The 25169-nt window shown below is 40.5% G+C and overlaps 2 protein-coding genes and 1 non-coding gene across 6 annotated transcripts in view; 2 read left to right on the top strand and 1 right to left on the bottom strand.

Annotated features, from left to right (window-relative positions):
- The first annotated feature begins 217 nt into the window (after positions 1-217).
- Positions 218-25169, top strand: part of LOC102537708 (protein WFDC11) — a 61514-nt gene continuing 36562 nt past the window's right edge. For 2 of the 4 annotated variants that reach the window (XR_012061767.1, XR_012061768.1), the window contains exon 1: positions 21030-21309. The gene's annotated coding sequence lies outside the window, so the exon portion shown is untranslated. Of the gene's footprint in view, positions 1094-21029; positions 21310-22169; positions 22743-25169 lie in introns of those variants that run through there. The other 2 variants (XR_012061769.1, XM_006202702.3) reach the window with 2 other exon arrangements.
- Positions 9614-9686, top strand: TRNAD-AUC (transfer RNA aspartic acid (anticodon AUC)). Its single transcript has one exon. It is a non-coding gene; the product is annotated as a tRNA-Asp (tRNA).
- Positions 23012-24317, bottom strand: SPINT4 (serine peptidase inhibitor, Kunitz type 4). Its single transcript, XM_031687972.2, has 2 exons — positions 24203-24317; positions 23012-23244 (listed from the first exon to the last, which is right to left on the bottom strand). The coding sequence occupies exons 1-2, from the start codon at positions 24315-24317 to the stop codon at positions 23012-23014; spliced, it is 348 nt and encodes a 115-aa protein (XP_031543832.2).

The raw sequence follows: 25169 nt of genomic DNA, 5'->3' as shown, positions 1-25169 counted from the left end.
ATCAGAAGTTAGGGAAGTAGACCAATCAGAAGTAAGAGTAATAACCAATCAGGAGTGAGAGTAATAACCAATCAGGAGTAAAGGAAATAACCAATCAGAAGTGAGCTCAGGGAACCAATAGAATTCTAGGTGTAAGTTAGCTGCTTTAGAGGCAAAAAGTGAGATTAAAGCCTCTGGGCCAGGGAACTGGACGGTGCTCGGAGGAGTGCAGCGGCCCTGCGTAGGGGGACTGCCGGTCTTTTTATGGGGCTTCCCACCTCAGTACCCTAAACCAAAGAAGCCACCTGAGCCTTTTCTCTCAGAGTTTAAGGCCTCAGTGGACCCTGGTCCTACTCCCTAACCTTGCACCCTGAAATTAGCTTCTTATCATGTAGAAAAGCCACACACCTCCCCGTCTCTGATCCCAGCTTCCCGTTGGTTGACCTTGGGAGCTTCCCCGGGTGAAATCTGAAACCAGCCTCTCATTCCAGAGGGCACACAGAGGGCAGGGAGAGGAAGAAGAAAGAGGCAGACCACTCTCCTCGGCAGGTGGCAGTTTTAATAAGCAAAGGAACTGACACACGATGTTTATTTTGGGCAGCCCAAAGATGAGCGGATTTCTGCACCTGCCTCCAGGAGCTGAAAATGTTATAGAAATGCCTTAACTGGGTTCAGATGTGCACACCGTGCACAAAGTCTCAACAACATTTTTCTCTCAAGGCTACGTCCTTGGAACAGTTCCCACTGTGAAACTGGTGGGCAGAAGGTACATTCCAAGGACTAGGGAAGGGGTGGGGAGCCTCCCGTAGCCGAGGTCCAGCTCACGGGTCAACCAGCGGTCACATCCTCTCGATGACCTCTTTTAATCGCTCCTTGCGGTGGGCAGGAATTTCTGGGGCTCCGAAACTTGCTGTCCTCAAGTGTAGGTCAACCAAGGCCTGTTCTTTGACGAGAGCCAGAGGGGTCTCAGCTCCTCCCTTCTCCGTCCCTTTCCCGGCCATCTGGCAGTAGAAATCTCTGGTGCCCTCAGCCCCAGTGGCACCATGGACCCGTGCATCCTCTCCCCGTTGCTGTTCTGGATTTCACTGCTCTCCGGTGGGGCACAACGTCATTGGTAAGTGGGGTATGTGGATGAGAGGGGCAGGAGGCTCAGCCCATGTCCCTGGCAAGGGGCCCTCTTGTCCAGGGGATCAGTGCACAGAATGCCAGCCCAATTTAGATTCACAAGCATAAGTAAAGAAGGAAGCCCCCATAAAAGTTATCAGTGGACACTTAACTGCGCACCATGTCCCAGGTGCCGAGCTAAGGACTTTCCATGCACTATCTCATTTAATCCTGAGCGGCCCTGTGATGTTCCTGCGTGTTTCAGCTGAGGAAACAGAGTCAGCAAGTTTAAATAACTTGCTCGAGGCCCTGGAGTAAGTGGCAGGGCTAGCTTGAACCTTGGTCTGTTTGACCTCAGAATTCTTCTAACTTTGATATTCTTTCTCTCCCTATAAAGTTGTGGTAGGCTAGTGGTTTGGGGTCAGCTGACAGTTTGGTAAGTAAGAAAAAGACAGACAGGCAGGGGTAACTCTGGGGTCTCGTCAGGATTGGCTGCATCATACTCTCCCTTTCACAGTTTCCCATTCATACTCTGTCATCATGTTCCTACATACTGCCCATCAGATAACAGCTCTTGAGTTGTTTTCTTCCAACAACGACCTGGACCCCAGCTCCAGCCTGGACCAGGATGCCAGTGCACCCAGGACAGGAAAATGAAATGGAATTTGTGAGGGTAGGGGCAGAGCCCAGATACTGAAGACGAGGTGAGGGTGTTCAGTGAGAGCTCAAGACCTATTGGAGTTGGTGGGGGGCTCAGGTGCGTCTCCTCTGGGACCCCAGACCCCAAGATTTTGGGGCTGGGACTTTTGAGTGTATTCTTTGCTGGTGCTTTTATGCTCAGAAGCACCAGAGGGCAGCAGAGGCCTGTCAAGAGAACATTTCCAGACAAGAGAAGTGATGTTCTAGAAGCCTAGTTAAGACCAAAGTCTGAGTTCCTCCCAACTTTTTCAATCCACTTTGAGAAAAAGTTACCTAGCTGGCTACACCCTAGATCCCTATGGAATTACACGTAATGAAGTAAGACCTAACATTATGCTCTTCCTTTTCATGTGATGTGGAATGCTTCTGCACTTTTGGTGACATTTATCCACAGTGTTGTATCAGTGTTTCTTGTACAAAGCCATGGGGCATAGTCCTTGTGGAGCTGGAGATCAGGGCAGTTTCCCTCTCATGATGAGCTGTTATGATTCGGGCAGGGAAAGAACTTGTTGGACGTCACTTACGTTGCCGGCCCCTGTGATAGGTTCTGTCTAGAGGTGGTGTTTCATTTTGGTTACCAGGAAGCCAAGAACTTGGGTTGTGGAGTGGGGTCTGGGTTTGAACTTAGACTCTGATGCTTACTATCTTGGTGCAAAATGAATAAGGATAATAAAATTATCACATTGCCTACCTCAGAGGATTGCTGGAAAGAGTCAGTATATAAAGAAATGCTGAGCACAGAGCCTGACAAAATGCACGCTCAATAAATGTTAGCTATTGTTACTTGATTTCTTTAACAAAATTAATCTCTTCCTGTGACTCTCTTTTATTACTTGTCTCTGCTGGTTTTTTTTTTTTCTTTACTCTTGGTTCAGTGATTTTCAGTTTCAGGCAATCAGTTTTACGGTATTAAGTTCCTCAAATCCTGTTTGAAAGAAAGTGGGGTATACATAAGTGAGAGGTTTTTAGGCAGAAATATCTGGAGCAGCACTCTCCAATAGAAATACCATATGAGCTACATATATAATTTCAAGTTTTCTAGTAGTCACATTAAAAAGTAAAAAGTTTGGTGGTTCCTCAAAAAGTTAAACATAGAATCACCCTATGACCTAACAATTCCACTCGCTGGCACATACCTAAAGGAATGGAAGACAAGGGTTCAAATAAAAACTTGTATATGAATGTTCATTGAAACATTATTTGTAATAGCCAACAAGTGGAAGCAACCCAAATGTCCATCAGTGGATAAATGGGTAAGCCAAATGTAGCATAGCCATCTAATGGAATATTATTTGGCCTTAAAAGGAGTGAAATAGTGATATATGCTACAATATGGATGAACCTGGAAGACATTATGCTCAGTGAACGAAGCCAGACACAAAAGGCCGCATATTCTATGATTCTATTCATGTGCAATACGTAGAATAGGCAAGTCCATGGAGACAGAAAGCCCATTAGTGGTTGCCTAGTCTGGTTTTAGAACAGAATTACTGTTGACCCTTGAACCACATGGGTTTGAACTGCGCGGGTCCGCTTATACGTGGATTTTTTTCGGATGGGAAACTCTATAGTGCTGGCTGGTTGAATCAGACCATAGGGACAGAGGAAATGCGGAGACAGAGGAACTGTATATGGGGAGGGCCGACTACAAGTTATATTTGAATTTTTGACTGCTGCGGAGGGTTAATGGAGGAGACAGTTAGGCTTATTTATTTAATGGAGGTACTGGGAATTGAACCCAGGACCTCATACATGCTAGGCATGCTCTCTACCACTGAACTGTACCCTTCCTTCTTCGAGTGAGCTCTTTAATATGCAGATTCCCAATCCCTTCCATTCCAGGTATTTTGATTCAGTAGGTCACAGCTGGGGCAGGCCCAAGAAGCTGCTTGTTTCTTTATTAGTAGCTATTTTGTTTTTAAACGCTCCTCAGGGGATTCTAACAGGTGATCTGGTTTGGGATCTCTGAATTAGAATTGTATCAGGATTGGGAACTGATGGCGCCCTGCAGGGTCAGGGGGGCGGAAAGCATCATGTAGGCAGGAAGGTCATCTAGGCTGGGTCCTGGTGGTACTGTTGTGGGCAGTCTGCTGGGCGTGGCTGGCCCTGCTCTGGTTGGTTGCCAGGCCCTGCCTTGTGTGGAGGCTGCCAGCCCGTTGGTGGGTGGGGCTGGGTCTCAAGGCAGTTGGCTGTCCGGTCCAGGGGATCTCAGGGCTGGTGCCAGCCTGCTGGTGGGTGGGTAGCCCCTGGAGAGATGGGGGATTCTGAAATGGTGCTTGCCTCCTGGTAGACTGAGCTCCAAATTGTAGCTGCTGACAGTGTCTGTATCCCTACAGGGAGTCCCAGTTGCCTCCTGCCTTCTCTCCAGGAGGCTCTCCAAGACCAGCAAGTGGGTCTGACCCCGGCTCCTTTCAAATGACTGCTTCTGAGCTAGGACTCAGAGCATGTGAGATTGTGTGTGTGCTCTTTAAGAATGGAGTCTCTGTTTCCTGCGGCCCTCTGGCTCTCCCGTGGGTGCGCAAGCCCTGCTGGTCTTTAAAGCCAGACATTCTCGGTGCTCATCTTTCTGATGCAGGACCCCCCCAGGCTAAGAAGCCTGATGTGGGGCTCAGACTCCTCACTTCTGGGGGAGAACCTCTGTACTTGTGACTATCCTCCTGTTTGGGAGTCGCCTACCTGGGAGTGGGGGTCTTGACTCTCCTGTGACTCCGCCCCTCCTACCCACCTCATTGTGGCTCCTCCTTTACATCTTTAGTTGCGGAAAATCTTTTCTGCTAGTATTCTGGTCTTTCTCATCAATAGTTGCTCCATGAATAGTTGTAATTTTGGTGTGCAACATGGGAGGAGGTAAACTCAGGGTCTTCCTATTTTGCCATCTTGGCCACACCCTCCCCAAACCTTCACCCTCATTTGTGACAACCAAACATGTCTCCGGATGTTGACACATGTCCTCTGGTGGAGAAATGGCCCTTGGTGGAGAACTTAGGTCTTTAAAAAATTTAAAAAAATTTTTTTGTTGGAGTATAGTCAGTTTACAGTGTTGTGTCAATTTCTGGTTTACAGCACAATATTTCCGTCGTATAGGACCATACATATATTTGTTTTCATATTCTTTTTTTACCATAAGTTACTACAAGATATTGAATATAGTTCCCTTTGCTATACAGTATAAACTTGTTGTTTATCTATTTTATGTAGAGAACTTAGGTCTTAACTCATGTGCCGCCCCTTCGTGGTGAGATGTATAGACAAAAAGTTCTGGTTCCTTGCCTTCTGACATCTGTTGTGATTAGCAGACACCACATGAGACATTGTAGAATGGAGGAAGAGAATTCCCCGGAAGGAAATGGGCTGCTAATGGGAAAGAGAAAGGGCTACGAAGCAGCTTGCTCTTAGCCCTTAGGGGCATAGCGGTCCCTGTTAAGAGTCTTTCACTTTTTATGGGTGGAAGTCATAGACAGCTGATGCAGAAGAAAGCTTCATTCTAAGAGGCTGTGTCAGGTAGACCTCCTTTTCCGACAGCCTCGTGGTCTTTCATAGGCTAATGCTTGTGACAGGAGAATACACCTCACCAAGGGGTCTTGTTAAAATGCAAATTCTGGTTCAACAGTAGTCAGATGGGCCCAAGAGCCTGCATTTCTAACCAGCTCCCAGGGAGTGCAGATGCTACTGGTTTTCTATTTTTAAATCATTTTCCTTCTTAGGTTATAGTCTTCTCCCCCCCCCCCCCATGTAGTTAAAAATAATTCACAGAAGTAATTCTTTGGAATACCAGAGTATAGTTCTGAAAAACTTCCAAGGAAATTATGCTTGAGTCGTGTTTCTATAACACTGTGTTTCACAATAGTTGGAGGGAGGAAAATCTTCTGAATCCATGAGTGGGCGCCAGGTAGGTTATACCCATGATGTCAGGCCTAGAACAGTGTTTTATATGGACTCAGAATGGTTGGGAAACTAGACTCTGACTCAACAGAGGCTACTTTCCTGTTTCATTTGTCCCTTTTTGCACAGGAGTGATTCCTGGGTGAGGGGCTAGGATGACATCTCTAACCTATGCTTTTTGCCAGGTCCAACTTGGATTTCTTCAAGGCTGTGCCTATAGTCCAGAGGCAGGGGTTGCCATTGAGGGAACTGAACTAGAATGTTCACATCCACTGGGGCTTTACCCTAATACAGTTTCCTCTACTGTTTATGGTCCTTAGAATATTGGCCTAGTTTGCTCATATCTCTGAACTCATTCGTGAGGCCGAGTCCTTGATAAGAATATGCATCAGGCCGTTAGGGCAAAGGGGAATGATCCTCTCTACTCTGACTGTAGAGGTTCAGCTTGGTTTAAGACTTGTATCTCCCAGCTGTAAAGTCACAATTTCTGTATTACTGGCACTTGGGGCACTGGGGACATTCCCCTAGAATATGAGCATTACTGGGAGTTGAATGGTCATTGATTTGGGGCAGATGAAATAATTCAACGATGATTGTTTTAGTGCCACTTCCATGGGAATCCACTAGGGTCAGTGACAAAATACAGAAACAAAGTCCTCAGTTTTGGAAGGTCAAGCCAAGGAGATAGCAACACTGATTGCCTTTACACAGACTGACTAATTACATGGGTAGGTTGGTGCCTTCAGAGAGGTCATTTGTAGTTTATGTTGGTGGATTCTAGGATGGAAGAGAGGAATGAATTTAGGCCAGAGCTGACATACAGAAATTTTTCAGTTAAAATTTTCTCTCTCTAATCAGTGTGAAAGGCAAATCTGGACAAGGAAATAAGGAAGAATTTGAATTCAAAAAACTTCTGGCAATAGTCTAATTTATTTACTCAGAATAATTTGGGCATACTTTTTTTCATAAAGAACATTTCTTTCTCCTTGTTGCTTCTCTCTGTCATATGAAGAACGGTTAACCATCAACTCTGTCCCTGTTAACAAATAAACAAATTTAGTGATTCATAAGGTCATTGGAAGAATCAATGGGTCTTTTATGTGTCCACAGGGCTTCAATACTAATAGCTCTCCGATCCACACATCCATCTATTAAACATTAGTGAGCAGATATAGTACTGGACCCTGAGGATAGTCAAATTAATAAAGTGATGTCTCTGCTCTTGAGCATAAGTCCATTGTTTAGACATTCACTATGGATACTGGACCATGATGCTAGATTTCCCCTGCTCTCCTGACACTTCCAAAGCTTCTCTTTTAACTGCGCAACAATAAGGTGTTGGGCAGGCTCTCCAAGACCTGAGGCCATCGTGGTAGTAGTGAGATGCTGATTGGAGAGCTAAGAGGGTCTGGATCAAAGTCCTTCTTCTAAATGAGCTTGGCAAGTCATCAGCCTCTCTGGTCTTCTATTTTCACAATTTTAAAAGAGTTGCATTGGACTGAGTGACTTGAGACATTGAAATTTGTGCTTATAAACGTCCCCAACCCAAGTATAAGTTCTGGTCCCCTTGCTCAATTTCCCCTGACCTCTCATTTGATTCTTCTTGAAAGACCATGGTTCCTAGTATTTGGTGTCATTGGAGGTGAAGGAGGGAATTGTTGAGAGATTTACCTTTTAGAAATACAAAATTTTTCACAGATATATTTGTATTTAAAGTTGTTTCTGTTGCCTCCACAGCCAGAGAAGATGAAGGGCTCACACAAAAAAGTCAAGGTGTTGTAGTAGAATCTGGTCAACTTTAAATGGCAGACACCCATCTTTGGAGGATAGTTACAGATTTCTGCACACGAAAATGTCAGAGTCAGGTGATCTTTCCACAGCCAAGTTGGCATTTTTCTCTTCATTGACTCTGGCTATTCACACTCATCAACCCATGCGACTCTGTCTGATCCTTTAACCCTGGGAGAGTCCCTTGAGCATAAATTTCACTGTATATGTGATATGGGGCAATGATTCCAGACTCCATCTTGGGTCCGTGACTCCAATACACAGCTGGAGGACAGCAAGGTAGCTTCATCACTTTAGAGATGAAAGCAGGAAAGACCTGGGGGAGGGTGTATAGCTCAGTGGTAGGGTGCCTGCTTAGCAAGCATGAGGTCCTGGGTTCAATTCCCAGTACCTTCATTGAACAAAAATAAATTAAATAAAAATAAACTTAAACACCCCTCCCCCCAAACAGAGACAATGTGAAAAAAAATCTTAAAAAAAAAAAGCAGGAAAGACCTGAGGCTGCTTCCATTCATTACAGTATTCCTTCTGGATATGAAGTCTGTCACATTTCCTGATTCTCCACATGCTTTCCCAAGTCACCAGAGGTGAACATCTCATCTGTTCCCCCAAGGACAGAGGTCAGAGCCCTTGCTTCACCTCCGCAGAGTCTGCAAACACATAAGCTAAAACGGCCTTTGACTCTCTCCATCTACTGCTGAGGGATAGGCTTAAAATGTCTAGTCTGGCAGAAGAGCTTCCTTTCTTCCACCAGAATCTGTGTCCTCTTCCATCCAGCCCCCCTTTTGAACTACCCATTCAGACTCACCTTGTCTCACTGAGACCATGGAGATAGGTGGTTAGAGCAGGAGCGATGGTGACCACATTGGAGACAAAGAAGGAGTTCTTGTCAGTCTTCTTGAAGTTCAACTACAGCCCTTATCCACAACTGGGAATTTGCTGTTTACCCTGAATTTGCTCTGTTCATCCATGTCCGTTATAATGTGAAAGGAGCAAATTAATTTAAATTAATAGAGTGTGAGTGTCCTAAGCATGTGAATGGTGGCCTCTGCTTCTCTGTGTCTGTAGAATGTAACACAGTGGTCCTGTGTATATGTGATAAATAGAACTGAAACTCATCTAATACACACACTCACTCACTCACTCACTCACTTACTCACTCACTCACACACATACATATCCACACCAAATAAAAGAACTTCCTGGACACTCCTGACATCAATCCAATTTTCATAATCCCCACTCCTCTGACACCAGAATCCCTTGGAAAAAACATAAATAGATTCTACTTTCTGTCTTCCTCCTTCTTGCATCTGTAGGCGGAACTCAATGTAACTCCTGAAATCAGATGCTCTAGGACCATACGGATTGAGATAGAAGAAGGACTTGATTCCTGCTTATTGACAGCAACTGTTCCCCCGGCTGCCTAGACCCCCCTTCCCCTTCACCATGCCCTCCCAAGTTGCCCCTCCTACTTTGCCTTACTTCCAAGATGTCCACTATCACACGTTTGTTCCTTGAAAGTTTTAGGAAACAGGACACCTGAAAGTGTATGGAGGGGCATGGAAAAGAGGAGGCACAGAGAAAAGTAGGTCCATTCAGACTTCATGGTGTTGCAGATAGCAGATAAGGAGAGTCCTGGACTGGGCTGATATTGTATCTTAGGGGTGGAGCACGTATTCTTGAGAGGAGTTGAACCCATCTCTGATTTCATCTCCCCAGGGCCCAAGCCTGGGCAAGATTTTGGTGCATCTAGAATCAGCCTAGTGAGCAGGACAGTAAGTACCTGGGTACCCAGCCATGGAGCTTGCCAGGTCACAGTTTGTCAAAGCTCTGTGGTGAACCTCAGCCTGCCTTCTCTCCACATCCAGGGATCATGACAACTCATGGCTCAGAACATCAGCAATCACATCAGCATCTCAATAATGAATAGTTGTAAATGAATTATTATCAGCACTTTAATATATAAATGGAAACATTGGAAAGTAAGTTAACGTAGCCTTGAACTTAAACTGGAACAGAAACAGCAAAATAAATATAAAAGAAAGTAGACAAAAGATACTGATGAGGATAGTTAAAATGAATTAGAAAAAAGAAACAGTAAAATTGCCAAATGAAAATTTGTACTTTAAAAACACATTTAAAATGACAAAACACGATGGGAGGTATAGCTCAAGTGGTAGAGCACATGCTTATCATGCATAAGGTCCTGGGTTCAATCCCCAGTACCTCCTCTAAAAAATGAATAAACCTAATTACCTTCCCTACCTACAAAAAAAAAAAGTCAAAAGTAACAAAACGTTAGCAAGAATGGCCAAGAAAAACAGAAGAAATAAATATCTTCAATAATAAGAATGTGAAAAGGCTAGAACTCTACCGTGGAGGAGATGAAAAATTCGCTAGGAAATAGTTTGTGTGGCTTTTTTATGGTTAAAAGTATAAAAATCTCTATAAAATGAAATTACTTGAAAGGACTCAGTAGCAGGATGCCTGAGTTCATTAATAAACATACATGCAATTTAAATAAATGCTGATTTTACTGGTGTGATGATTATACTGTTAAGTTCTATCAGACGTCTGTTAATAATTTTCTGTCTTTAAAACCTTACAAGAAAAATATTTAAAATTACAGGAGAACAAAAATGTATCTATCCCTATCAATTTCTTTATTGAATTTGAGAAAGTAAAGAAAGTCACTTCTCTCAGTCCCTTCATCCAATCTCCAAATTTTTTCCACGTGCTCAGAAACCTTATTTCCAGGTGACAGTGTTCTTTGCTCCTCCAAATGCTAGAATCATACTTTTGAGGATTAATTTTGTTTTAGCCATCTACTACCCATGCCTCTCAAGGTGGGAACAATATATTTTGTATAGGAAATGGAATGCCAATTAATTCATATATCAGTTTGTTTCTGATAATCACAAATAATACTGTAGTGAATATTCTTATACATGGGTCTTTATGTACAATTATTTCTGTAACATAAATTTTTAGAGGTGGGCTTCTAGGTCAAAAGCATATACATTATAAAATTCAGCATATTACCCAATTCACCACAGCCTTGCTGACACTTACTTATTTGTAAATTTAATGGGTAAAAAGTGACAGGTCATTAATTTGTATTTCCCTGACTACTGGTGGGGGTGAGAATATTTTAGCATGGTTATTGACATTGTGAATTTTTCACTTGCCTTACCTCTTCTTACACTTTGGTTATTTTTATCTTGGGTTATGTTTTTCTCATTGATTTACAGGAGTACTCTATAAATTATGAGTCTCAAACAAACATACGGGCTTCTGAGTTTTCTGTCTTTCTCAGAAAGTCCTCCATCACCCCAAATTTAGAAAAATGTTTTCTTATATTTTCTTCTATTAGTTCATCATTTTATTTTTTTATGTTAATAACTTTAATGTGTTTGAAATTTATTTTTATTGAATAGGGATCTAATTTGACTACCATATCAAATGAATAGCAAATTTCCTATCATTTATTGAAGAATATAAAATTTCCCTTGATTTGAAATGCTACTTCATCATATTCTTTGTTATACTTGGCTCTATTTCTGGATTTTCTATTTGATTTATTTATGAATATTTCTATTCCTGTATAGGTACCACACAATTTATTTTTAAAATTGAGATATAATTTAAAATTCACAAATCTAAAGTGGTTTTCAAGATAGTCACAAAATTGTGCAACCATCACCACTATCTAATTTCAGAACATTTTTACCACCTCAAAAATAAAACTCATATCCCATTCTCTCACTGCTTCAGCCCCTGACAACCAGTAATCTACTTTCTGTGTCTATAAATTTGCCTTCTCTGTACATTTCATATGAAAGTAATCATTCAATTTGGAGTCTTTTGTGTCTGGATCCTTTCACTTAATCTTTTCTTCTCTTCCCCTCCCTTCCCTTCTTTCCTTCTTTCCTTTCCTTCTCTCTCTCTCCCTCTCTCCCTTCCATTTTTTTTTTTTAGAAATTTGTAATAAAACTATTCTGATTCTAAATGAAAAGGAATGGGAATGGTAGTAACAAGATTTCATCACTGAATATCATGATGTGATGGTAGCAGTTTATATCTGAAACTAAAGGAGTAAACAGCGGCGTTCTAAAAGACCTAAATATGCAGCTTCAAAAAATGAAGCCTTTTTTTTTTTTTTTTAAAACTCCACATTCACTCTGAAGCCTGTTCCTAGTCCTCATTGTTGGGCCAGGAGACTAGAGGTGGCTTGCTCCACGGTTCCAACAGAGGTAACATTTTTGTTTAACATGCTAACTAGCCCAGCTCCTGATAAGGAGAAGCCTGGGTGATGGCAAAACTGAATGGGAAGTGGGTCAGGAGGATATAGCTCAGTGGTAGAGCATGTGCTTAGCATGCGTGAGATACTGGATTCAATCCCCAGTACCTCCATTTAAAAAAAAATAAACCTAATTACCTCTCCCCAAAATTAAAAAAGAAAAGCTGAATGGGAGAGGGCCTAGGCTATAATGAGCTAAATAAACATCTCCCAGGATGCTGGATACCTTAGTGTTTTGCATGAAGTGTCTCTCTACTGTCATGTATAAATATGGCAGTGGAACTCCTGCACTGCAAGTCTCTGGGGGGAGAAAGTGAGATATTCTATTTCAGTGGGAGGCATACACTGTAAAACTTAAAATGAAAGAAAAATGAGACAGAAAGCAATGAGGGTCATTAACTTTCCTTTATTCTTTTTTTTTTTTTTGGAATTGCGTTTTCTGCTCTGTCTGGTAGAAAACTAATAGTTGAAGTTCTTGAGAAATGCTTGAGGCACCCATGTACCCAGTAGCATTCCAATAGAGAGAAGAAGGGGTTTATATTGGACTAGGAAATTTCATTGTAGGTGTATTTCACTTCCGGCTATTCCTGTTTTTGCTGTGTTGTCACAGCTTTCTTAATCCACATGGATAGCCTCAGTGGGAATTCTCATGTACCTGGTAAAGCAGGAAAAGAGGGGTAGTGTTTTTACCTAAAGTGAATGAGCCTGACTGTGAAGGGGGATATGGTTAATGCTTCACTGAAGGAACCCTGAAGCCCTAAAGCATGTATTGTACATCATTCTTAGTGATCAAGTTTCATGGAAGCTAGAAAGCATGAAAGCCTGAAAGATGAAAAGATTAAAAGCTACCCAGGAAATCCCACAATGAGCTCATATTTCTTCTGTCTAGAATGTTAATTTGGGTTACCCAAGATGAAAAGAGCCCTGTTAAAGAGAGGTTCTGGCCAAAGATGGGGTGTTATTAAAACTAGCTAGAACCTTATAAGATATAGCACAAAGATGCTACCTATTTTCCTTTGCTTGTATTACAGAATTAAGTGAAATTCTCTCTTTTGTTCCATTTAACCTACTGTTTTATTAAAGACATGTTGGTTGATACTGAAACTTGTCATTTGATATAGTGGTTGCACAATTTCCTGGCAGGATTCAGACTGTGCTAAAAGAGAAGGGACTTTATCCTTAAGACCCTAGGCCTGAAGTTAGTTGAGGTAGTGAATGGGATTTTGATGGTCTCTTTGGTTGTGGGTAAATGCTTTTGGCTGTGTTAATCATAAACTTTAAAAAAGCTTATGAATGGAAAGCAGAGCATATGAGTTGAAGAGTCAAGGGGTGGACTGTAGTATGTTTGGTTTTGTCTACTATCCTCCATCTGGTAGTAGCACCCCAATTTTTCTTTGTAGAACTTTTCCCTTCACATATTGGGCTCTAACTCATGATGTCTTTTCTTTCTGGTAAGTGTGGGCAGGAACAACTCATGACTGAGAGAATTGGGAGCAGTGAGTATTTGGGGAAGAGTCAGGGAATCTAGGGTTTTAATGTTCAGGAATTTTGGTTCATATTGGGCAAATCTTCATTTTATTATCTCATTGGTGCCAGGATATTTTCTCTTTTCTAAGGTAATAAATTATAATTTTGTACCTGGACATTGTAAATGGGAAAGGATTAAAACACTTCAGCTTGTAATGCATAAACTATATGAATTCTGTTATATATTATGACTCCACATGTCCATATGATTAATAATATATATTTTATGTGGCAACAAATCTAACCTCAATATCGATATAGGTAGAAAATTATTTTTGAAAAATGTTAAACTTACATATTAAAATTTCTGGTAACCTTTAAATGCCTTGCATATTTGATTTCTATTGTGTAGTTATGATCCAGGCTTGTGTTGATAATGTAATCAACATACAATAATACATAATTACTTATTTCTCTGCTGTGCAAGGTCATTTATTGTTAGAGGAAGCCAAATGGGACATCGTTCTTTTTTTTAAGGCTTTCATAATGAAATTGTGTAAAGGACTTGGAACGTGATTTAATAGTTAATAGGTAGAGGCTAGGTGTCTTGTGTTGGCTGGAGTACATTCTCCACACCATGGAGAGAGATCAGGGCCAAAGGCTGGAGTAAAGGGAATCTGAAGGTTCTGGTTCCGTGTTTCCCAATAAGGTCTACATCTTTGCTTCTGATCACAAGCTCCATTGTCCCTATTAGGACAAGGCTGAATAGTGGCAGGGCTGAGTGGGAGAGGCCCTAGGCTATGAAAGAGGAATAAATATGTTCCAGAGTGCTAAATGCCTTGCATTTTCCCCCATGTGTTCAGAAGAAGAGCTACCGGATGACACTATTATTTAAATATTGGGTTCCTGAAGTTCCCGTATGGTCATGCACGTGGGAGTGAATGTTCTGAACTGCAGGCCCTCAGGGAGAGAAGATGAAATGTTCCATCCCAGTGTGTGGGGTCAAAGACATTGAGTGAAAATGTTATGGGGTGGAAAACAGTGAGGGTCATTAACTTTCCGCTTTGTCTGGAAAAAGCTTATGATAGAAGGATGCTTGAGAAAAGCTTAGAGTTCTTAGTAAACTTATTAAAAGTCCATCTAAATAAGGAAGGAATCTACATTAGACCAGTTATGAGATGGCCCCAAAGGCACAAGTACATTTTATGAGCAGGCAAATTACACTGTCAGCCCATGAAATGTACTATTTTTTTTGATGGAGGTACTAGGGATTGAACCCAGGTCCTTGTGTATGCTAAGCATGCACCCTACCACTCACCAAAATACACTCTTCTTGTTGTGTTGTGTTGTCACAGAATTTGAAATCCACACTTATGGCTTCTTCAGGAATTCTCAAAGACCAGATGACTAATGGTGAAAAAACTGTCTCATTTGCACAGTCCTTCTCTGTATGTGTGTTAGGACCAACTGGAAACAACTGCTTCAACATTTATAGCTCCATTACCCTGAAGGACAGTGAGGAATGGACGTTTTCCCAGTAAGCAGAACTTGAAGAAATATCTCTTTGTCCACTTTACCTGGAAGCAAAGACAGCCTAATTCATGGATTTATGGGCAGTTGTAATGATCTGCCTGTATTGCAAGAGCAGTGAAATAAGTAACATTAAAAGTACGTGAGAACTAGATTTAGAGAAGGAAATAAAAATGAAACTTTCATTTTGACACATAGTTGCCTGTCAAGAGTAATTTATTGAATAAATGGATCCATAACATGAGACTACTCCTGTCCATTAGAGATCCTCAACACAGAAGGTATTCCTAATAGTCTAATGGACCCGATATGTCACTTTGTAAATGTCATGATCTTCTGCTTGAGCAGCCCATCACTTGGTCAATAGACGTAATAATCATAGCCATAGTCTTTTATGTGGAAACTATGCATAAATTTAACCAAAGAGACTTCCAACCTCCAAGTGTCCTGTTTGCTATGTATTATTTTATTATGATTCTACAATAGGACCAAATACTAGATCATTTGGGACATATGTTATATACATACTGTTATAATGAGCTTGGGTTTTTATTGTGGTAAAACATACATATCATAAAATTTCCCATTTTAACCCATTTTACATGTACAGTTCAGTGAATTAAGTACATTCACATTGTTGTGCAACCATCACCAGTTTCCTTCTCCAGAACTGTTTCATCATGCCATTTTGGTCCATTATATCTTTGTTAATACCAACCTTAATGGACTTAATGAATGCCTTATAGTCTTCCTAGTAAAGAGTATTATATTGTTCCTGACTATTTAGGAATTTATTTCCCAACACAAGAAGTAAGAAAATATAATAATGCCTGTAAATTCACTTACTTTATGTTTTCCCATCTCTAGAGTCATCTTGTCTTCTCAAAACTTCCTCCTACTCTTCTTTCCCCTACCTTGTGGAGCTTAATTTAGTTTCTTATACCCATCACTTTCTCTTCAACCACAGGGTTTTTGTAGATGGTGTTCTCTCTGCTTGGACTGTTCTTCCATATCTCATTACTTCTCTGCTTCATCCATCAGGTTTTAGCTCAATTGTCCTTTCTTCCATTAACCCTTTCATGGCTTCCCTGATCAGATCAAGCCCTCTTTTCTATAAATTTATAGCATTGTGTCTATCATTGGTAACACTTATGAAAGTTGTACTTTTATTTATATTGTATTCATTTATAGACTGCTTGATTGTCTAATTAATTATTTGATTATTTGATTCTGTCTCATCTACTAGAATAAAACTGAAAAATTATGATGATATCACTAGCTAAAAGACTTTGCAACTAAGGATATTTTCCCTTATTTTTTTTATCAGCCTCAGAACATGGAGGGATTCCTTCCAGATGTATCAATTCTTCTGATTTAATCTCTGATGGGCTAGGTATGTCCTAGGTTTAGAGGAATGGAGAGTGGGTAGAGGAACACCGAAGACTTAGATGACATGGTCTCATCACTCATGGACCCCAAATTTGGCTATGGAGGATATATTTATATTTATATTTAATCTATAAGTATACAATGCTAGAAAAACATTCTATTAAAATTGCTTAATAAATTCATCTTTGGTGCAATTCCTCTATTCTAAATACATAACAATAACAGATAAAATATTAAAAAGAATGTTGGAAGGATTGTAAGTGTCTCTGTGGACCACAGATGGGATAGAGATACAAGGAAATACAAACAGGGTGTGTGTCCCTGGCTTAAAGGCCCTGGGTCTGCAAACAGGTAGTGGGGCCAGAATTGGGTTTTTTTGAAGGTAATAGGGCCAAAAATACTCCCACCTTACACCGGGCATCAGTCCTGTGAACATTGATTGGATCCAGGGTCTTGGATAGGGTTTCTTTCCATGAAAGAAAACTCTAAAACTACTCAAAGATAGTTGACCAGGGCTGACAGGGAAAATACTAAGACAGAGACTCAGGACGAGAAAATAAACAGACGCCTGCTTGATCATCATTGCCTCCAGGCTGTTGTTTAAACTCTGGATGGTTCCAGGAGGGCACCACTGAGCCACTAGTCAAGAAGGAGGTAAGAACAGAGGAAAAGCTAAAACATACCACAAACTACCAACTCAAAAAAACTTGGGATCAAAACTCCAAAATACATAAAGATACCTGATGCTAATAGCAGCCAGTAAAATCAACCAGAGAAATGTAAATTCATGTCAGATGAATTATAATTTTTTCAGAACAGTCTAAATATTAAGCATTTTAGGAGGCTTAAAGTGATAAATGAAGGAATAGAGTTATGTAAGAGGAATAGAAATTATAGGAACGGACTCCCAGCCAGATATGAAAAAAAAATTACAAAATCTCAGAAATAATAAATGACACTGAAATAAAGTAAAAACAACCTAGTCATCGGAAACCAAAAAATGTTCACAGTCAAAAAGATGATTGAATTAGAGGAATTTATCCAGATTTCTAGAGGGAGAGAGAAAAAGAAAAAAAATTAGAGTAGTTAGGATACGTGCAGTATATGCTGAAAATCCAAGACATGGTCATAGTTCCTAAAAAAGAGGATGGAGCGAACTACAGAGAAATGATATTTGAAGTGACAGTAGCTGAGACTTACCTGAAAATATCTGTTCTTTCACTTATTAGTGAATGACACATTCACCTAGTTGACCAAGATCAGCTAGGAGTCATCCGTACTTCTCTCCATAATCCTGGGGGATTACAAATCCTTTAAATTTTATCCTGAAATTTGTCTCCCCTGTGTTCAAGTCTCCCCTCTCTGCTGCCCCTCTGTAGCCCATGCTATGGTTATTCAGCATTTGGATGTCTACCAGAGCTCTCAACTGGTATCCCTCATTCCAGTCTTGATCTGCTTTAGTTTACTCTCCATATAGAAGCCAAAGTGATGAAAAAAATAACATTTTTTTTTTACACTCGCAGAAGCATTATAAGCATTGTATGGAGAATTCTCTTATGCCCTGTGTCTGGAGGACAATTTGCCAGTTGTCCCAGGATCCTCCTTTTTAACAGAAAGGATCAATCCAGGATCATGAATTTCATCTAGTTGTCACGTCACTCTAGTCCTTTTCAATCTAAATCCATTTCTTGATGTTTCTGGACTTTCATGACCTTGAAGTTTTATAGACTATATAGGCCAGGTGTTTTGTACAATGTTCCTCAATTTGAGTTTTTCCAATGTTTCCTCATGACTGGACCTAGGTTAAATATTTTGACCAGAATATTACAGATGCTATGTTCTTGTCATTGCATCATATTAGGTGGTTGACAATGTCCATTTGCCCTATAATTGGTGCTAATAATTTTGGTCACTTAATTCAGATTGTGCCTGCCAGGTTTCTCTTCTGTAAAATTGCTCTTTCCTTTTGTTATTAATAAATATTTTGTGGGGGAGATATTTAGAGATTATGCAAAAATTAAATTTCTCATTGCACTTGTGCTGACAATAATATTTTTTCTCCATTACCTTGTCAATCAGATTTTGGCCTGTATCCAAATGTGAGAGTGTAGATGTAACAAGGGTAGTTTGGGTGACAGCTAGATTTTGTGTAATGTTGCATGACCCTAGCCCTATCCAATCCTTTCCCTTGGGGGATCTTGGAAATATCATCATTCTTTTTTTTAATATTGAGATATAATTGACATATAACATTGTGCAAGTTTAAGGTGTACAACTTGTTGATTAGATACATTTATATATTGCAATATGACTACCACTGTGCTGTTAGCTAACATCTTTATCATGTCACATAATTACCATGTCTTTTTTGTGGAGAGGACAATTAAGATCCAGTCTCTTAGCAACTTTGAAGTTCATAATACAGTGTTGTTGACTGTAATCACTATGCTGTGCATTAAATCTCCAGGACTTATTTATCTACTGGTTTCAAGTTTATACCCTTGAGCAGTATCTCCCCAGTTCCCCAACTCCTCAGCCCCTGATAACCACCATTCTACTGTCTGTTTTTGAGTTCAGTTTTTTTAGATTCCACATGTAAGTGATATCATACAGTATTTGTCTTTCTCTGTCTGACTTATCTCACTTAGCATAATGCCCTCCAAGTCCAGCCACATTGTTGCAAAAGGTGGGATTTCCTTCTTTCTCATGGCTGAATCATATTCCATTGTGTGTGTATGTATATTTGTGCATGTATATGATATATATATTTATATTATATATAACCTCACATCTTCTTTAGTCATTTATTTTTGACAGATTTGTGTTGTTTCCATATCTTGGGTCCTATGAATAATGCTACAGTAAACACGTGAATGCAGGTATCTCGTTGATATCCCGTTTTCATTCCATTTGGATGTATACCCAGGGGTGGAATCGTAGACTACAGGGAGATGGTAGGGGAGGTGTCCACTGGTTTCCCTGGTCTCTGGGGAGGATCATGGCCAGCCCCTCGATGTGTGCTAAATTATAAGCCTACCATTCAGACAGTGGTTTTCAATGTACGCAGATGGACACCTTTCAGGGAAAGACTGGGAGGAAGCGATTTTGCCTGCTCCCTCTGCTCTGAGCACTGGAGGGATAGTCCCAGTGAAATGCGCCCATGAACAGCTGCGTTTTTGTTTGCTTTGGTCCTGTGGGTCTCAGGGATACAAGCTTCACTGGCTTTCAGAGCTACAAGTTCTGGGGGCCTATCCCTCAGGTGGGAGTCTTAGAAGCTGGGGCACTAAATTTGAGTTCTAAGCACTTTGCTCCTCAAGGGGAAGCTGGGAGTTGGGAGTTCCTTCCAGATTGTATGGCCCTGTGCTGGGGATGGGGTTTATGAGAGTGTGTCTCAGGCTTTTCTGCCTGCTTCAATATGGGTATTTCCTCGTTCATGCAGTGTGTAAGTCACTCAGCTAGTCTTGGGGTTTCTTTCAGAGGTAATCGTTCCACGTGCAGTTGTACTTTCAGTGTGTTTGCAGGAAGAGGGGAATTCAGGAGCCTCCTATGTTGCCATCTTGGTAGATTCCCCTCCTCCCTCACTTTTGAAAGACAGTTTTTCCAGATATAGGATACTCAGTTGAAAGGTTTTTTGTTGTTGTTTTTTTTTAAATTCCTAGCATTTTGACTATATTGACCCACTGCCTACTTACTTCTAACGTTTCTGATGAGAAATCTGCTGTTACCTTATTGACAATCCCTTGTATGTGAGATGTTGCTTCTCTCTTGCTGCTTTCAAGATCATCTTTGTCTTTAGCTTTTGACAGTTTGATTATAATGTCTCAGTGTGCATCTCTTAGAGTACATCTTGCAGTTTATTGAACTTCTTGGGTATTTATATTTATGTCTTTCACCAAATTTAGGAAGTTTTCAGTCATATTTCTTTATATATTCTCTCCCCCTCTCTCTGTCACTCACCTCTCCTTCTGGGACCCCCACAATGAGTATGTTAATATAGTTTGTTGATGTCCCACAGGTCTTTTTTCCTTCTGTTCTTCAGACTTGATAATTTCCATTGTCCCATGTTCAAGTTCACTGCTTTTTTTTCTTCTTACTTAAATTTGCCTTTGAATCCCTCTAATGAATTTTTCATTTCAGTTATTGTACTTTTTAGCTCCAGAATTTCTTTTCTGTTTTTATTTAGTTAAAAAAATCTCTTTATTGATATTTCCATTTTGTTCAAACATTTTCTTGACTTTCTTCATGTTAGTTCTTTGAGCATCTTTAAGACAGTAGTTTAAAAATCTTTGTCTAGCAGATCTGCTATCATATCTTTTTCAGAGACAGTTTCTATTATTTTATTTATTTGAATGGGCCATACTTTTATATTTCTTTGCATGCCTTGTGATTTTTTTTTTTGATGAAAACTGGACACTTAAATCTAGTAATGTGGTAATTCTGGAAGTCAGATTCTCCCCAAGGTATTCTCTTTTATTTTGTTACAGTTTTTGTGAGTTTTGTTTTCTGTTTGCTTTCAATTGCTTTAGACTGTTCCTGTGCTGAGGGTCAGCCTGAAATGGAAACTTAAGGTATTCTCACATGTTTTCTGAGCCCTTTCCTGATCATGCATGCTCACTTTCTAATTTTCCATACATATACAGTTGTTTTTTTGAATGTCCTAGTCTTTAATGTCTGGCTCCCAAAAAGAGGAAAAGAGAAAAATGAAGGGTAGGGAAAAGGGCACTGGCCCTTTAAATTCCTGGAAGTCACTTTGGCCTGAAGGGGAGGTGCTTATAACAATGAGAGGAGGTGCTTCTTTATGTGATCAGAAGCAGTGGTCAGCAGTCAGAGCATAGATCCCTGATATGTGGAGAATAGAATTCTTTTTGCCCAAGTTGGCTGTCACAGCATGTCTCCCGCAGCTGACGGGGCTAAAGAATGATTATAATTCTAGGGCCTTCACCAAAGTTGGAATATACACATGTTCAGAGTAAACTCTATCTGGACAATGATCTGATCTGGAAGTAAGCAGAGTTTTTGCAGAAAATCATCTCAGTTTAGGGGATTGGTTTTCTTATTTTTAAAACTGAGTGGAGACCAGGCTTGCAGGACTTGCTGTAGGATCTCGCTGGTTCACGAGGCCTCTGATGCTGGCCCTGGCTGCCAGTAGTCCAGAATGTGATTCACAGGTGAGAGGCTGAATTTTGTCAATAAGATGGACAAGGAATGTGTGCAGAGAAGGGATGCCTGAAAACATTCAGACATGAAGTGATCAAGCTGAGTATCCTACAGCTGAGAAGATCATGGCCATGTCGAACCATGTCGAACCAAGCATTATATTCAGAAGACTTGGCAGACAGTTTTAGAATGATCATTCTCTTGGTAGCTAAGACACTGTCACTGAACTGAAGTTGAGGGTTCATTTCCCAGAAGGACTGAGAATAGCCAAGTCCAATGTCAATGACTGAGGTACTAAAAATATGTCCAAATAATTACGATAAATAGAGATTACACCAGCAGGTTAATTAAACTAGTTGTGACTCATGGCTTGGTGAACATGAATCAGGAACCACCACAAAGAAAAAATTATTATGAGTGCAAGAACATTTCATTTGAATGGGAATTTCTTCTCGGTTTCATTTCAAGGACAAAGAGTAGCACAGATTTGGTGCTTTGGTTCTACTTAATAGCTCAACCTAAGAGGGGAGGTGATTCAAACCTGTATAGATTTGGCTTGTCACACCTGTAACAGTGAAAGCATCGACTGCATGCATGAGGAATGGTTCAGGAGGGAGTGGGGAGTAATGGATAGGGTCAGCTGAGATTCCAGCCCTGGATAAAGTTGAGGAGGGGAGGCAGCGAGATACTCAGAGAGGATGAAGGGCTGACTTGTAAAGTTCTTTCATTTTAATGGCCGTACAGATATTTTTCAGCAAAGACAAAACTAAAGTCAGGAAAATAGAGAACGGATGAAAATTTCAAGGATTATCAAAATATTTATTACAAAGATCTTAAAATTGGTCTGATTTTTCCTACATCTATGTTTCAGATGGTGTATCAAGTAGATCCAGTTTTTGCTGTTCCTGTTCAAACAAAAAAACCACAGATCTGTGTTAAAGGTTTTGGAAAAATCTCCCTGGACTAATTTAAGTCATTTTGATCTCAGGGGAAGCCCAGACAATGCCATCTCTTTCACTGTCCCTCCTGTTACATCGATTAATCTCTCATTCTTTCATTCTCTCAAAACTTAGTTATTGTCTTCTATGTGACAGGTACTGCCAAGAGTAACGAGGAAGATTAAATAAATAAAATAAAATTTCTGCTTTTGGGTTACTCCCAAGGCCACTCTCCATCTCGCTCTGCTGGAAATCAGCCACACCATAGCCCTGTTACTTCCATGGATCTTCTTCTATTTCCTATGACTGGGAAATGGTGAAGTGCAGGCTGGGAGCTTAGTTGTAGAAAACAGCATGTTGCTATGGAAAGTTCACAGGCCTAGCAGTTAAGGATTGGGTCTGGGGGATTTTGTGCATGTGAGATGATCCAGCCCTTGGTGACCAGATTTAGTTAGAAATCTTGCCATGCCATTTAATTATGTGACCTTGGGCCGACTGGTTACCACTACTGGGTTTGTTTTCCTTATCTGCCACATAAAAATAATGGTGCATATCTATCTTAGGGTGATTTTAATTTAAAATTCTATCAACATATGTAAATTACTTAGGGTAGTACCTGGCACATGGTAATTGCACAATAAATGATGGCTTTTTCTCTCACGGCTTTTGATTTCCTAACTGCAAAATGACAAGTGATTCTGAGATCCAACCCAATTATTAAACCCTCGATTTTGACATTCCTCCCTCTTCCCATCCCAGGGTTTGTCCTGGAGTCTCAGAGCCTCTCCTTTTCCTCTCCCCAAGGATCAAGGACAAAATTGAATTCCTTACGTGTTTTGTATGTTTTGTCGCAGGCTACTTGACATTCTATTTTAAGCTTGTAGTTGTTAAGGTTGCCATCACAGCCAGAGTAGATAAAATATTCACAACGTTTGGAGGTTTTGTTGTAGAAAAATCTAAAGTGAATTTCAAAGCAGCTGCCGTATTTGATGTCCAAAATGCAGGGATCTGCAGGAAAGGTTTCCATTGAGTTAGGGGGGAATTGAAGATCTTGTCTTCATGGGCCCTTAAAAATTTCTCACATTAGTCTAGAAATAATCCCATATTCAAAGTCACTGAAAGACTTTTGGTTTTCTCTTGGATTTAGGATCACTTGGCAAGATTGCCTTTGGGCATGCAAACTGATTAAACTCCAGGTTCTAGCAGTGACTTGCAGAGATAGTGAGCAGTGAAAAAGGAGATTCTACTGGTATCTTTTACAGAGTGATGAGGTTCACCTTACACGTCTTACGTATTATTAAAGCACAGCCTCCTGCTTCTCCATGCTTTCCTCTTTTTCTCCTCTTAACTGCCCGCATAGGACATACAATGCAGAATGCTCACGCCCCAGTTTTCATAGACTCATTGTACTATCTGTGCCCCCCAAATTCAGGTGACTGTGACTGCTGCTCTCCTCAAAGGAGGATACATGCCAAGATGCATAACCCTGAGGGTGATACTCTTTTACCCTCATCTGCTGTCATCCCCCGCTCTGTCCCCTTCCCAGAGGCAAACAGGGACCATGTGTTCAAGGGTTCAAATGTTCTCTACTCACCGAGAGCCCAGATATTGAAAATGCCTCAGTTTTCTCAGTTTTCCTCTTTTTCTCTCATCTTAGTAGATGTGCTTGAATGGCCTGGGATCTTTGAAATTTGCTGTGAAACCCTAATTCAGAATACTTCTAGGTCTCTGCATCTCCTACAAAAGAGACTCCTATCTAGAAAGGAGTTCTTTGCATCATAGTTTGTTTTTTTCCCATCAGACATCCACAGGATGCCTAGTAAGTAACACCCCAAGCCAGGGAACTAAGAGTTTATGGGTACTGACATAAAAGGAGAGCCTTCCTGGACCACCTGGATATCAAATTTTTTCTTCCTCCGTCATTCATAATTGGTCTTTGGATTTATTTTCTGCTTCAAGTTCATACCTTTTAATGCTCCACATATCATGTCAGCAAGTTTAGAAACCCCACCCATCAATGGGGTCGTCAGCACGAAGAAGACGAAGAGCCCCAGGAGAACTCCCAGCTCAGGAGACTTCATGGTACAGCCAGCAGCAAGGAGGAGAGTCTTGGTATCAACTGATTCTATATTTTGGGTCTGATACTTGAGAGGGCTGAGCCCACTTACCCCAAGGGCCAGGATTGGGCATTTCTAGGTATTGAGTTGGACAGAGAGTGCTTGAGTATTCAGCCATGAAACTGAAGGTCCCGGGCTGATTCAACCCTTGATAGTGAGTTCCATGTTTATCTAGAATGCAGAGCTTCTGTGTATGTTTAACCACGGAGGGTAGAGCCATCAGAGCATTGAATTAAAAAGGGATTGCTTCTTTTCCTCACTTCCACCTTCTACAGCAAGGAAGAGACTGATCCTGGTACAATAGAAAGAATGTAATAAACACAACAGTAATGACAGTAACTAACCTCTATAGTAATTCCTTCAAGTAAAGTACTATTTAAAGAGATTCTCTCTCTCCTTCACTGAATTATCACAAATACCCCATGAGTTAGGTGCAATTGTTATCATCATTTACAGATGAAAAAAACTGAGGCTGAGGTTAAGTTATATGTACAAGGTTACACATCTATTATGTTGTGGAAGCAAGATTTGAACTCATGACACTGCATTACCTAGGAATGTGGGACAACTTGATTCTGCCTTCTTGTAAGACTTTTGAAATTTTGACTTTCACATTTGCACCTTTAAACCACCTGAAGTTGATTGTTTTTTGGTAACGTATAAAATAAAGGTAAAATTACATTTTTTCAATGGTTCCAAACCCATGTATTGATGAGTTCCTCTTTTATCCTATTTCTGAACGCTTTATTTCACTCCACTGTATATTCCTGTTCCAAAGTCATTCTTAATTGCTTGAATTTTATATTATTTTAGGAT

The sequence above is a fragment of the Vicugna pacos genome, chromosome 19, assembly GCF_048564905.1.
Source record: "Vicugna pacos chromosome 19, VicPac4, whole genome shotgun sequence".
Lineage (NCBI taxonomy): Eukaryota > Metazoa > Chordata > Mammalia > Artiodactyla > Camelidae > Vicugna > Vicugna pacos.
This window is presented reverse-complemented; position numbering and strand designations above follow the sequence as displayed.

Excerpts from the sequence above, each read along its gene's own strand:
- SPINT4 (XM_031687972.2), bottom strand. The coding sequence starts at position 24,317 with ATGAAGTCTCCTGAGCTGGGAGTTCTCCTGGGGCTCTTCGTCTTCTTC. Across the intron at positions 23,245-24,202 it reads GATATGTGGAGCATTAAAAG|ATCCCTGCATTTTGGACATC; the intron begins GTATGAACTTGA and ends CCTTTCCTGCAG.